This window comes from Macrobrachium nipponense, chromosome 39 (assembly GCF_015104395.2).
Source record: "Macrobrachium nipponense isolate FS-2020 chromosome 39, ASM1510439v2, whole genome shotgun sequence".
NCBI classification, from domain to species: Eukaryota; Metazoa; Arthropoda; class Malacostraca; order Decapoda; family Palaemonidae; genus Macrobrachium; species Macrobrachium nipponense.
The window spans coordinates 23284076-23299270 of NC_061099.1; the positions used below are offsets into that span (position 1 = coordinate 23284076).

The following is a 15195-nucleotide window of genomic DNA, read 5'->3' on the forward strand; positions in this document are numbered from 1 at the left end:
CTCTCAAAAGAAAGAATAAAACAGAATACAGAATTTAGTCCAAAGCCAAGTGCTGGGACTTATGAGGTCATTCAGCGCTGAAACAGGAATTGACAGTAAAAAGATTTGAAAGGTGTAAAAAAAAGGAGGAAAACCTTGCAGTTGCATGATGAATCAATTGTTTGGAGAGGGTGGAAATTATGATGAAGTAAGAGAATGCTGAAAGAGGTACATTAAAGGGAACGAAAGAGTTGAAGCAAAGGGCTATAGGACACTGCAAAGAACCTCAAGTAATGTTTACAATGCACTGCATGAGGTGCAATGATGGTACTATCCCCCTACAGGGACTATCAAAAGCAAGAGCTATTTCCTAGTGTCTGGTGTTGGCCCACTTATAAAGTATAGTACTCATAACACCTAACCTGCTAGGGAAGATCAAACTAATATTCTGGGAAATTAAGCAGTTTGTAATAATTAGACATGCAATTATTTTTCATGATCATAAAGACACCAAAAAGTCTTGGGATACCTGTTGCAGATAATTTTCTACATATGGTTTCAGAGCAGGTAACATCAACAGTGCATCTGCTGTAGGTCGTCTTTCAGGATTGGTCCGAAGCATCACACTGATCAAGTCCTTTATGAGACTGGAAAATGATCTGTTGAATATTCAATTAAAAGAAAGTTTAAGTAACAAGAAACAAAAATATCAAATAAAAACATTAATTTAGCATAGAGGAGTATACATATACACGGCTAATGAGGTGGGTTGCTCTAATAAAAAAATATTTCATCTTGCAAATCTACTGAGGTTAGCCACAGATTTGGCTGTTTTATAATTGACAATCATTACAGGCCGTTTTATGATTAAAAATTATTAAAATCATCAAACGTCTATTGAAATGTTCATTAAACCTATCCCAACATCCATGACACATGAAATACCATATCTTAGTTTTTATGATAACCAATAAAATAGGACAATGAAACTGTCTCTTTTTACATAATGAAAAACTCATATACTGAATTCACATTTTGTATAAATCACTTCAGATTAAAAAATAATTTAAAATTGTCATCTGCTAGAAACTAGACAATTTTGATCTTACCCAGGAAGTGGTCTATATGCTCCTCGTAATATCTTGACAACAAGATCTTCAAAATTCTCTGCATCAAATGGATGTCTCAAGGCACAAAGCTCATACAAAATGCAACCTACAGCCCACATGTCGGACTTGTGATTATATGGTCGTCTGCAATGAAGAAACAGAACTAAACCAAAAGAGGAAGACCATTCTGTTATAAAGTAATTACTGTGCATATTGACGTTTACATGTATTATGTATCTCATACAAGATATTCATGTAGCTCAATAGTAGTAATATTTTTTTTTAAACAGGATAATTCTAAAACACTTTTCCATTATTATGTCTTGTTTAAGATATAAGAAAACATAGTACGTATACTTTCCCTGCATATTCCGCAACTATAACATATTCCTAATTACAACAATCACACATATTTTGATACTTCTCCTTCATATGCACTAATTGAAGACAATTTACTTTTATTTGATAAATCATAACTAAAAAGTTTGGAAATAACAGAATTATACTTATTTCTGGCTTGACAAATTTTATTTTCTCATCAAAATGTACTGTTAAATCTAACTTCCTCTGGATTTAACAGAGTTAAAGTAAGCTTAGGCTTCATTTTAATAATATTTCAAGACAACTAATAAATGAAAAATTAATTCAAAATTAACAATTCATTACTGAGCTACCTCCACCCAAATGTAATGAAAGGCCTGGTGCAAGTATAATAGTTTTGTTTCTATATGAACACATTCATAAGATGAAGAAATCCTCTTAGGCTTCAAGAAAATCAATGTAAACCATACTCACCTTTGACAAATTTCTGGTGAAAGATAATACGGCGTGCCAATTGCAGTTGTGGCTAAATCCTGCTTGTCCCTTAAAAACCGGGCAATCCCAAAATCTCCAACCTTTACAAGATTCGTCTTTGTCAGAAATATATTCTGCGTCTTTAAATCTGTAAATTCCAGAATGCAGCAATACAAAATGCATGTTATTCTGTTACGATACATGTCAAGGGAATAATTGAACTTCTTCAAATAAGATAAAGTACCAAATCCTTATGATGTTCAAGAGATACTTCAATTCAATAAAACCTTATTTCTTTATAGATTTCCGAATAAAGATAACAAGGTTACACAACATTAAAACTATAAAATGCTGACAAATGGACTTTACTCCCCAGCCATATCTCCTAATTCAATAAATGACTGAGTATTCTTCTGCAAGAGGAGTCTATTTTCAAGTGCTTCACAATGCATATTGTGAAGGAAATATTTACCTGAAATGGAGCCTAACACTCTTTATTTATGTAAGTTACAAGCAACATTTACTCTGCCTTCTCTCGCCTTTTAACATAGCAGGTCCTAGAATGCTTGTTTCTGAAATTTCTGCTAAATCCCACAGCCCAAGTGATTTAACCAAACATATCTAACTAGCATAAAAATCCCTGACAGAAGTCAAGGCTACTTATATTGCTATAAATTTAAGATCATATAGTGTAATTAATCTTAACAAAAATCTAGACAGTATAAAATATAGCAAAGTTATGTTAGTGGTATTGTTAAACAATTACGGATTGAAAGTTATCATAATATAACTGACCTGCAAGACTGAACTCTAGTCAATTACAATGATCCACAGGGCTTTTCAGATGTTACAAAAACATGATGACCAAAATTGGTTCACTAAGTTTACCAGGTGGAACCCCTAAATGAAAGCTTAGGTTTGTGTTTGAGATTCATGGTAATTCTACCTAGCTTTCCTGGGGTTATTCTAACCTAAACAATACAATTCTTGATAAAAATGGTTATCTAGAGGAGAAAGAATGAGAGAAGATTGAATGTTACACTCACCTCTATGTAAAATGTTATTAGCGTGAAGATATTGGACGGCGAAGATTACTTGAATAAACCAGTGCAATATGGTATTTTCAGTTAGAGCCTCGCCCTTTCGTTTTGCTGCTTTCACTTTCTCTGCTAAATCTCCTAAGAAGATGATTCAACAATATTAAATGATGGCAAACCCTCTGTTTGAAGAAATAAACCTAAAAAATATGGAGTTCCCCTATCATAAAACTTAACATTACAATTAAAAATACTGTACCAGAATTAGAATGAATGAAGTATACAATTTAGGGCAAAAGCCAAGCACTGGCACATGTAAGGTCATCCAGCACCGAAAGGGAAATTGAGAGTAAAGAAGGTTTCAAATGTGTAACAGAAGGGAAACCTAGGAGCAGTTGCAGAATGAAACAACTGTTAGGAGAGGATGGAAAGTAAGGTGGAAGAGAGTATGAATGGAGGTACCATGAAAGAATTGAAAGGGGTTGCAGCTAGATGCCAGAGAAATGCTGCAAAGAACGTAAAGTAATGTCTGCATTGCACTGTGTGATGTTTGCTGATGGCACTGACCCCTGCAGGTCTGGCATTAGAAGTGCCTTACAGGCAAGTGCATTACAATGTTAACACTTACAGAAACAAGATAAAACATTGCTTGATAATCATACTAGCTATCATCTTTTCAGAAAAGTTTTTTACTGAAAGTGGTTTACATATCAAATATGTATAAAAACTACAACAAAGCAAGGGTCACAAATGCACAATTTATTCCTAAAAACACCCATCCACTTACCACCATCAGCATACTCCATCACTAAGCACATCGTAGCAGGGTCCTGTAACATGAAGTACTCTTTATACCGAATAATGCTGCTGTGTTTACACCGAGCCAAAATTGTCGCTTCAGTTCGCGTCTTTTCCAATTCTTCCTCTGACATCTCGTCGACCTGTACCTCTTTTATGACATACCTAAGGAAAGACATAAAATACTATAAGTATATTATTACAAAGTAATTGATCTTAAAAGTGCAACTTGATCCTCAAAACGGAATGGAATAGAATATAAGATCTATGCCAGAGGCCAGGTGCTGGGATCTATGAGGTCATTCAAAGCTGAATGGGAAATTGAGGGTAAAAAGGTATTAAAGGTGCAACAAGAGGAAAAAACTTTTTGTAGTTGCACTATTATTCAATTGTTAAGAGGATGGAAAGTAAGATGGAAGAGAGAGAATATGAATGGAGGCACAGTAAAAGGAATGAATGGAGTTGTAACTAGGGGCAGAAGGGAAGCTCCATAGAACCTTGAGTAGTAATGAGTAGCGTGCACTGCACGAGTTGCATTGATGGCACTACTCCCCTACAGGATTGAGCCACAAAATAGGTATACTTTTAGCAAAGCGTATTTGACAATTTTAAAGGAAATTGGGTAGTTTAGATCCTGGCGTTACATCTACAGAAAATAAATTTCCAAAAACTGTATCATTTATCAAAAACAGCATCATGAGCTGACTTTACAGGCACCCCACCCAGGAACCTATTTAATATGCCAACTTACCGACGACCAGAGCAAGTGCTCGTGACTAACCATGCCTCCCCAAAGGTACCACGGCCAATGCGGCTCACTTTCTTGAAACGGCTGGCCATTTTTTCAGTCTACAAAAAGAGATACTTTATTTGTTAGTTTTCAATGAATGGTCAATTGTTCATATACCTTTGACATTTAAAGGCTTTATCACAAACAAAACAATTACACAAGGCTATATAAATATATTTATAAGCGAATACCAGATGTAAATGACAGCAAGCTCTTTCTACTGTTTATTCAGCATTGTCAGGGAACAAATGAAATACATTTGGAAAGATGGTTACAAAGTAAACATAAAGCTAAAAAATACCAGACAGTTAATCGTTGTCAAAAGCTTAAAAATCAGAGGTAATCCAAGATAATCCAGGATCATGCAGTCACAAACTAAAACCACAGACTTAGCCACAAAAGATACTGAAGCTTAGCCATACAAAATTCAAAAACATGTATAAAACTAAATATATTAATCTTATTGCTTATATTTATGAACAACTTTTTTAATTATGAAAGCATCGTGTTTACACACCTCCATTATTTGACTTCATGAAACAAGATTCGGCAATACTATTCCTTTCAACAGGATCTTAATTGCTTCACTCCAGTTAATAGGATGATCTAAATTTCTCATATGTATGAATAATGCCTTTGATGCTTGGCCAGTTTTCACAGAATATTGGTGTTGTTTGAATCACTGTTAAAGTGATTTTCCAATCTGTCCAAAATATATTTTATCAACATTTTACAATTTACCTATTTCACATACCTAGGTAGCTATGCAGCCAGAAACATCTAAGTTGAAATGTTTAAAATTCTAGGAATTTCTGAATCCTTTCATGGATAAGAGCTATGAAAACATTTTATTTAACTAGGTAGTGACAAACTTGTATTTGGTAAGTATAGGTAGGTATACTAAAATTCTCAAATTACCATACTACTATGATGAAAGGTTTTTTAATATTCAAGTATGTAAGTTTAAAGCTTTTCAATATGGGTAAATGTTGTTTTCAGCAATTGTAATGTTAAAAGTTTAGTAATAAAAATGAAGCAAGATCCTTAGTCCTGTGTAGTGGCACAGTTAAAAGGAATATAATTAAATATTGCTTCAAGTCAAATAGTAAAGTACTCTAAATTTAAGTCTTGGTTTGTTTAAACTCAATACCTTCATACATATATTATATAGGTATGAAAGAAATATACATTAGGAACATGAATTCAGTCTCGGATTTCTGGGCATACTCTAGTCACCTAACCTAGGACACAGAGTCCTACTCTACCCTAACCAAGGACACAGGGGTGCATAACCTGACCTTACATAGGATACTGGATCCTATCCCTCACTTTAATATAGGGCAATGGGTCCTAACGTACCTTACGCTAGGAATCTGGGCCCTATTTTTGGATGCTGGGCCCCATCCTGTCCTAACCTAAGAATCAATCAGACCTAGGCTAGCTATTCTGCCCCAAATGTACATTACCCTAGCGGCAACTTTTACTTAGCAAGCAATTAGAAGGTGAGGGCTTGAAAGTTTCAGAAATAATTATCAATATTAAACTGAGATAATCATAAATTCTTAGTCTTAAAAATGAATTAGGTTAGCCTAATCACAATTAGCTACGTTTTCCAAGGAGAGCATACCTACTACCTAGGCCTAGGTATACCTAACAAACCCAGAGATGTTATGGCATCACTATATCAATTTACTTACGTGGCGTGAAGTAGTCTAAAATCGTAAATTGAAGGTAATTTTCATGAAATAGGGTCAATCTTCTAACATAATTCACAATAATATACCTAACAATCAACAAATACTTCGTCAAGGTCGAACTTGGAACAAAGCAGTCACGAGATGGTGCTGTTAGTCTGTTACTGCTGTACTGCAACTTTCCTACCCAAGTTACCCAGTACCCAAAGATAGTCTTTGTTCCTACCTGAGACTTTAAGTTGTTATTTTAACAACATAATAAAAAAATTACTTTAAATTATGTAATATCCAGATGAAGGTGGCCCTTAAAAGTCTTTAATGTCTACTCTGTTAGTTTATTTGGCTTTTTAAAATAACAAAATAAATGTCTGAAACCGTAATTTTGTATTTTTTTTCTTCTAAATCTGAGCAAATTGGATAACGTTATGATGAAGATGATTTAATTCTTGCACTTTTTAAGGTTATTTCACTTGTTGTTTTGTACATATTTCGATACACCTCTCTCATAGCATGTATTTCATCAAGGGGACTTGATTAATTTCATCTAAAATTCATATAAAAATCAATATGTTGCTTTAGTAGCAACTCTGTGCCACTAATTAATTTTGATGTAGCGCCCTTTTTACCGTTTTAAGTTTTCTGTTCTACTGAGCCCATTCAAGATGAAAAAAAAAATCGTGACAAAATTTGATTCCTTATAAAATTTCACCTTCCAAGAAAACATGATCATGTGATCAGTAGGCTACTTTACGTTTGTAGATCTGCGGCTGAATGATGAACATTTTCTGATGGGAAACAGAAATCTCCCTCATAACAGAGTTGTATTCCATATATAATTTCATATTTCTGGCAACACGGTGATCAGTGCTAACCAGAAGTTTGTTGCATTAAATAATTGAACACCTGATATAGATTTTTCCATCTGTCCATCCGCCTGAGGTGGTCGCGCATGGTAACACTGCGTTCCGGGCTTTAAATAGTTACGCTACGTGTAAGTTTTAGGTAAATAAAAGGATATCTTGGTGTATATTTGCAACTGAAAAGTGTTTCAATAATTTACTGTATGTGAATTACACCGCTAATATTCGAAATAGGATGTTATTTAAAGCCCGGGACGCAGTGTTACCATGCGCAAATGCTACAGGAGAATGGGTAGATGGAAAAAATCAGAGTATAGTTTCTGACATAAGAACCGAAAGAATATATATTCTGTACAATATTAATGTACTGTTTTTCCAGAAGAGCAAGTCAGATAAATTACAAATGATCATTGTACTTTGAAAGAACAATATCCCTCTATGAGACAGCTTGCAAATTTGAAAATTAATTGAGTAATTGCGTTTTTTGAAAGATATGTAATTTCACTCAGTACTCCGAGTCCCTGGAGTGTTTAGTTGATTTACTCCATAATCCTTAGATGACCCTTTGCCCAATGGCTGCCGTATCATCGTGACGTAGTAGCCACTGACTTGGTTGCGGAAGCTGCTGTCAGGTATTTGGCATGCCTTTGTATTTTATTTAAATAAGGGGTCCAAGGTTTATTTTGTGTATGATAAATGATGATAAATTAAATAGCTTTATTCAATGAATGTCGGGGGAGCTGAATAGGCCTATGGTGTCGCATTTGAGTATAGGCTTTAGTAGGTGTGTGTTTTTTTTAAATACTAGGTACTATAAGAATGTCAGAGAAACAAGTTGCAAGCACTTTAGGTAATGACTTAGAATTCACATTGTGTGATGATGCTGGGTAATCTAAACTAATGAACCTAGTGAAATTTACGGTATGGTAGGGACGGGTTAGGTCTATATTACTATTCCGTGGCTAGGTACCTACTTGGCGTCCATCTATCGCGGAATGCGGCAACTTTCGGGAAAAAGTACTTGAATTCGCTGCCACCAGCAACAGTCAAGAGTTGTGGCCCATCCAGGCAGAACAACGCGGCCTATATACTCCCCTCGAATTAAGTTTTTAATCCCAAATTATGAAATAATGCCATAATTTAAGTGCTTCTGTGAGAATTGGCCGCGTTCAGGGATCGGTGGCCGCTAAGTCGCTTCTGTGTCAAAAAGAGGAACTACTAGGCTATAGGTATGTCCTTTGGTAAAACTAGGGAACAGCTCCGCACGGTTTATTACGTAGATTAAACCAAACCCATTTGGGAACTGGGGTTTCTGGGTGGAGTAAAACCTACTGGGAAAGAGTGGACATGCTATTGTTATGATAGCCACTCTGTTATACCTGGCCTCGGGGGCAAAGGTTTAGAACTTATGGTGGTATTGGCAGGTGGCAATTGAAGTAAGCCCCCACCCCCCAAAAGGAAATTTTGTTAATTTGTCTTTATTTTGGAGCATTTGAAGCCATATTAGAGCTATGTTGAGTTAATAAGCAGCAAACCTGTTCAACCATTGAATGGGAGCATTTTTCTCTGTTAAAACTCATGAAAAAAAGCAACATCTCGCCAAAATTAGGCAACACTGCCTCTTAACTCGCCCTGTCTGGAGCACTCTTGGCAAGTTAGTTTGCGATCAAGTCTTGTAACTCTTGTTGATTTCAACAGAGGCCCCTCTCAGTCTCCCCCCCCTTACCCCCCCCCCCCCCCCACACACACACACTTCATCATTCATCACTCTTAGCATTAGGGTAAAATCTAATGGTGCAAGCTGGAAACTGGTTCAAAACAATATTTCTCAAATGTCTTCTACTAGTTGTGTCTTTCATTATGTTCTTTTTTTTTTTTAGATAATGTTTTGTTTAAAACTATTTAGAGAAGAATTTGAGGCTGCCATTAGAATATTGAAAGAGGAGGAGAAACTTTAACAGGAGTTTATATGAATGGCAGGGTAGGAAAGAGAAGGGATGGGTATGAGGAGGTACACAGAGGCCATGGGTTTGTCATTAGAATTGAAGATGGGGATTATATATTGGAGATGGCTCCGTTTTGAATTGGCATGTATGAACATATGGTAGACGTTGAATAAGTACTTGATAACTTACGAAAGTAGAGGAGAGCAAAGCCAGATAGATTACATCCTGGTTAGAGGAGCCAACAAAAGCAATGTGACGAACTGCAAAGTTATCTTAGAAGCATGTGTTAAACAACGCAGGTTAGTGGTGATGGATTTGAAAATGAGAGGTAGGAAACCCAAAAAGATTAAGAGATCTAGAATTAAGATGTGGGACCTTAAAGGAGAAAAGGGGGACCAATTTAGAAGGACAGTGAGAGAGAGAGAGAGATGGCTGGAGAGGGGGGGAAGTGTAGAATTTGGACAGGGTAACAAAGTGGAAAATATACTGGCAGACATAAGAGAATGTGTTGGGGAAGCAGAGGAACTGGTGGGAAGAACCAGTGGGTATGGAGTGTTGAGATAAGAAAAGTGGTGGTGGCATGGAGAGGTGTAAGAATCAATTCAAAGAAAATCAGAAGCACTTAAGGACTGGAAAGTAAGTTATGCACAGGATGCAGAGGAATGGTACAGAGAAGAGGAAAGGAAGGAGGGTAGGTATGACTGTTGGAAGTTTGGCAGAGCACTTAAATGAAAGACTAGGAACAAGAGAAGGAGAAAAGGATATCTAAAAGATTTCAAACTTTAAGGATAGAGATAGAAATTTATTGTATAGGGATGTAGACATTAGGAAGAGTTGAAGATAGTGATTTGAACAACTTTTTAATACTGAAAATGAGAGAGAGATCGGTGAAGCACAGAGGGTAAAGGGACCAGTGATGGAGATACTGTATACAGAAGTGAAGAGAGCATTAAGTAAAATGAAGAATGGTAAAGCACCAGGTCTGTCCGTTCCAAATTGGAATGATCTAATTACTAAGTATGGGTGGAGGGGGGAAGAAATGGATGCTGGATCTATTAAAAGCTATATGGGAAGAGGAAGTAATGCCAAGGGACTGGGAGGAGAGTTTAATGGTGTATATATATACAAGCAGAAGGGACAGGACATGGATTGTTGTAACTACAAGGTTATTTAAACTAATGTAGCTTGGATTGAAAGTTTAATAGGGTACTCGATGAGAGATTATAAAGATTGGGAAAAAGCAGTATGAATTCATAAGAGGAAGAGGGATGGTGGATGCCATCTTCATAGTAAAACAGCTACAGGAAAATAGGATAGAGGGCAGGAGCGCTCTTGTGCATTTATAGACCTAGAGAAAGCATACAATAAAATTCCAAGAGAAGTGATGTTTTGGTGTTTGAGGAAGAGGAAAGTCCCGGAAAAGTTGGTTAGGCGGGTCGAGATGATAAATCAAAGAACAAGCATAAAAATATTTACAGCAGTTGGGGAAACAAAACTTTGAAGTTAGAGTTGGATTACTCCATAGGTCAACAATAAGCCCATGTCTGTCTGTGTTGGTCATGGATGTGTCAAGTGAAGAGCTCAGGAATGAACAGGTGTGGGAGTTGTATGCTGATCTGGTGATTACCGCTGAAAATGAGGAAGACCTACAGAGAAGAGTTGGAGAGTGGAAGGAGTCTTTAAACCCTGTCCACATGATGAAAGCTTGACGATGAAGTGTGTTCGATGTGATGGTCAGAAGTAGGGAAATTCAGAACATTCCCACTGTGTCTGTGCTTCTGATGTCACATCGAGCAAAGCTTGAACATGTGGACGGATTCTTAGAGAGGGATGGCTTAAAGGTGAACGTGAATAAAACAGAGGTTTTGGTGAGCAGTAGAGAAGATAGAGGTAGAGTAGTAATGTAAGAAAGAAGAGGCTCGATTATAAAACAGTAGGAAAAGTTCAAATACTTAGGATCTACTTTAAACCAAGAGTGAGGATGTGAGGCTGAAGTTGACAGTAGGATAAAAGTTGCAAGGGGGAAGTGGGGAGTGGTAGCTGGAGTAGTATGTGATAAGAAAACGTCAATCAAGCTAAAAGTCAAGATCCTACAGCACAGTGATAAGACCAGTGTTAATTGTTAATGTATGGATCGGAAACATGGCCTTTAAGAAGGAAAGAGTAGGTAAAGCTTGAGAGAACAGAGATGAGACTGCTAAGGTGAATAGTGGGAATATTGCTGCTGGAGAGATTGGAAAATTACAAAATAAGAAGGGCAGCTTAGTAAAGATTACAGAGGCACGATTGAGATGGTATGGGTAATGTGTTGGGGATGGATGAGGAGGAGGGAGTGAAGAGGGCTTGGGAGGAAGCTGTTGGAGGAAGAAGATCGATTGAGGGACAGAGAATTAGGTGGCAAGACAAAGTGAAGGAAGTTATGTAGAGAAGAGGTTTGGTGGAGGATGATGCCTTTGATTGAAGGCAGTGGAGAAGCACATCAGGCAACTGACCTTTTAATGTAGGGATAATGGTGGGAAAGTAGTAGTAGTATTGTTTCATACCATGTACAGAATTTCTGGCAACATGGTAATGTTTTAGTCTTTCAGATTTTGTGGCTTGAGACATTCGAGACATGGGTTCGTTTTTCAGCAGAGGGTTTTGTGTGAGGATTCATCTTAACAAAGCAAGTTTTCATCCACTTCCACTACACGAATTTTGATGGAGGAAGTTCAACAACTGTGTTGGTCCTGACTACCTACTCAGGACCAGTCAGAATTTTTTCTCTCTTCTCTCTCTCGTCTTGTTTTGTGGGGGAGGCGAGCTGTATGGCTCGCTCCCTTTCCTTTGATACAAATATATTTCTTTTCCTTCTCTTGGGGTGGGAGGTTTCTTCCCTTCCTGAGGGGGAGGCATATTTATTTCTTTTCAAGCCTTCAGTTTAGATCTTGTTTTGCCATTGGACTTCCCCTCCTTCTTGCATGTCAGTTGTCCGCTCTGCTTCTCGCCTTGAAGTCAGTTGGCAGCGTGTTCTGCTCAAACCCTGGGGGCCCCTCTACATTCTCTTTGCTCTCCCAGTCTTGCCACTTCACACATTGGTATACCTCTTCCAACTTGGTGGTGCTGTGGTGGGAGCCCGGGAGCCCCATCTGTGTAGCAACTATCTAGGGGTTGTTCCCCTCCTGGGTTGGTGAGGGCAATGTCATTTTCTTTTCCAAACTCAGATGCAAAGTTTACATCACTATTCAGGGGTATCGTCTTAGATAGACGGCTTCTCCGATGTAGCCTTCGTTGTCTTCAGTGGTGTCTCATTTCCTTTTTGTGTTATGTCATCTGATGCCCTTCACTTTGGTTCCCCTTTAGTCATGTATAGGGAAAAATCATCATAGTTTTGTTATAATATGTTTAACCTCACTCTGGCACAGTATTTTACACTTTTGTAAGAGTACATAGTCTGCTCGTGACATCATAGATGTGGTTATGACAACATGGTTACTTCTTATGCCAACATAGTTCAATCTATCGACTCTGTTTCAAGAGAAGTTAGAGTTTTTGGGAATTTTCTTCGGGGTTTCTTCTCGTGTACGTGTACTGGTGAGGCCCTCCGGATGTACTAGAGGTTGAAGAAGAGAATCCTTTTGTCATCATCATCTTCGCCTTCTATCGGTGCTCTCCCTCGTCTATGGACTGGGTTTTTTTTTTCATGTTATAGGTTTCTCTCCAAAACCCTGTAACACAGCACCAGGTGCACAGCAAGTTGGAGCGGTAACCGGTGTCACAGATACTAGTTTGGGAATATTCCTTGAATTAATATCTCCTCTGCCCTTGTTTCTGTGGACGCTTTGGTTGAGGGAACAACTAACGCTCGTCCTGTACATGACTCGGTAGCTCATCCAAGTTCTTTGATATCTTCGAAAATCTGAGTCTGAGGATGCTTGTTTTGAGTGTTCAGCTTTGGTTGGGGGTTCAGCTTGAGCAGCACTTTCAGTTGTCTTCTGAACTCTGAGCTGATGGTTCTTGTGAGATGGTTCAAGATAGAAGCAGCCATGGAGATGCTTGCAGACCTTCCAGCCAGAGAGTTGATGCATTCCTTTCATTGGACACAAGAGATTCTGGACATTTGGGGACGTGTTTCCTGCATAAGCTTTGTCGCCTTGACGCTCACACATTCGTGACTTAGTTATACAAGGACATGACCAGGTTTGACGATAGTCTTCCTGTGAAACAAGGATGTCTAGCCAAGGAATGATGCTTTTTCCTTCAATGTACATGAGCAATTCAGCCAGGTCGTGGACGTGTTTCCACCGTAGGACTGTTGTTGGCTTGATGTTCAAACTTCTGTTACTTTGGTCACTATCTTTTCAGAACACCATGGACATGAGAGTTTCTGCACGACCATGGACATGTGTTCAGGCTTAGACTGTTGTCTCTTCGTTGAACAAACTTCCATGACTTAGTCACAGTGTTTCCAGAACTCCTCCCTATTGATGTTCTCCCAGAAGGCCCTCTGTTCGTTGTTCCAGCTGTCATGTCCTTGAAGACATGCATGTACATGCGTCTGTTATGTGCAGTTATTCTTCCATTCGGCCTTCAGGCCTCACTCCTTAGCACCTCTTGTCTCTTTGGAAAGATGGTGTTCAACGTTCGAGATTGCACATCCTCGGACATGACTTTATGGCTGTAGATCAGTGCATGGAAGTACGACCATGTCTGCACATGGCCATCATTTGGGAGGGGAAGTTGTCTCAAGATGGAGTGTCAAGGAATAGACCATCGACCTTACCCATGGCCATATAACACATTTGTGCAATGCCTTTTGGTCACGGTAATGGCCAATGGACTTTGCTTTAGTAACCACCAATGGACGTTGCCATAGTAATGACCAGTGTACGTTTCCTGTCATCTTCCAACTTTTACGTCCTTCATAACATAGATTGGTGGTATATTTCTCTAAGGTAAATGAATTTGTTCAGTCACACTCCTACGGCTGTTATTGTGATTGTGGGAAGGACAGCTTTTGTGTTCAGCCAAAGACTTCAACCTTTCTCAGGTAGGAAGAATTCTCTTCTTTCATAATTTATATTCAAATTTGGATTGTTCCTACATGAGTATTAACTTTAGACTTTCTATGCCAAAGTAGTTACAGGTAGTCAGTAGGTTGGGTCGTTTACAGTGAAGTTCTGTAGAACCATTCTACCTTAAGCATACAAAGCAGGAAGCAATTGATCCTGATCGTACAAGGTGTTTTTCTGGTGCAATTGGAATTATTTTTTTAACTTCATAGATCTTCAGATTAGACCACCTCAATGAGTAAGGTCAGGTTAGGTACTAGAGTTTAGACTAAGAAAGACTAGGAACACCTCCATTAAGTTTTGTGACTTATTTAGCCTAGCCTAAGTAGTTAAGTTTTTAGCCTAGCTTAGCTAGTTTGAACCTATCTTTATCAACTTGGCCTCGCCTAATTATTTGAGTTCTTACCCTAGCCTATCTGGTTCAAACTTATCCCTATCAAACCTATGCTCCAGTATCTCAGAGCTTGTTCTTCTGGTTCATGACTTCTGCAAGAGGATGATTTTTCCATTCCCTTAGAGTTTGAGATTGGGTTAGGAAGTTCCTGATTTAGTTTAGCTTTATATATCCAGGTATAAGCAGACTGTTACTGTGAATCAGTATCATAGTCCTTATTTTCTTTAGAGGAATCAAGATCTGTCTTTAAGCTTGACGTTCAGTTACTCAGGAATGACACCATGGTGGTTCCTTAGGCAAAAAAAAAAGGGGGTGGGGTTGTTGTCGTATCATGTTACAACATCTCTGTTGACGATGCACATTCCATTGGCAGTGCAAGGACGTCTCCTCTGTCTATAGCACGAATTCCTTTCATAGTGTACAAGTTGATGGGAAGGTACTAGGCATGTATCTGCACTGAACATCTTATCATAGGACATCCCCTGGGATTATCCAATCATCTCCTCTTTCTACTTGGGGAAGACCCATGTTAGACCTCTTCACTACACGGTTAAACAGAAAGCTAGAGATACCCTGTTTGGTGGTCCCAGATACGTTTGCTGGGATGGAGGATATCCTTCAGCATACTTGGGACAACCTGGAAGTTTATGCCTTCCCTCCATTCTGCTTGATCTGTCATGTTCCGAACAGAGTACAGTCGACCCCTGCTGTTTGCAGACTCAAGATTCGTGGACTCGCCTAT

General features: G+C 38.2%; 1 protein-coding gene and 1 long non-coding RNA gene across 5 annotated transcripts in view; one reads left to right on the top strand and one right to left on the bottom strand.

Moving 5' to 3' along the window:
• LOC135210212 (uncharacterized) overlaps window positions 1-8176 on the bottom strand; it is an 11743-nt gene extending 3567 nt beyond the window's left edge. The window contains exons 1-7 of one of the 4 annotated variants that reach the window (XM_064243049.1): window positions 8037-8176; window positions 4470-4567; window positions 3708-3883; window positions 2930-3061; window positions 1884-2031; window positions 1089-1232; window positions 509-638 (exon numbers count right to left, since the gene is read on the bottom strand). In XM_064243049.1, coding sequence (XP_064099119.1) covers window positions 509-638; window positions 1089-1232; window positions 1884-2031; window positions 2930-3061; window positions 3708-3883; window positions 4470-4558 — 819 coding nt within the window. In that variant the 5' untranslated portion in view covers window positions 4559-4567; window positions 8037-8176. Of the gene's footprint in view, window positions 1-508; window positions 639-1088; window positions 1233-1883; window positions 2032-2929; window positions 3062-3707; window positions 3884-4469; window positions 4568-6205; window positions 6397-6911; window positions 6948-8036 lie in introns of those variants that run through there. The other 3 variants (XM_064243046.1, XM_064243048.1, XM_064243047.1) reach the window with 3 other exon arrangements.
• The window catches only part of LOC135210213 (uncharacterized), a 20748-nt gene continuing 13063 nt past the window's right edge, over window positions 7511-15195 (top strand). Inside the window, exon 1 of the long non-coding RNA XR_010313474.1 lies at window positions 7511-7694. This is a non-coding gene — a long non-coding RNA (uncharacterized LOC135210213). The remainder of the gene's footprint in view (window positions 7695-15195) is intronic.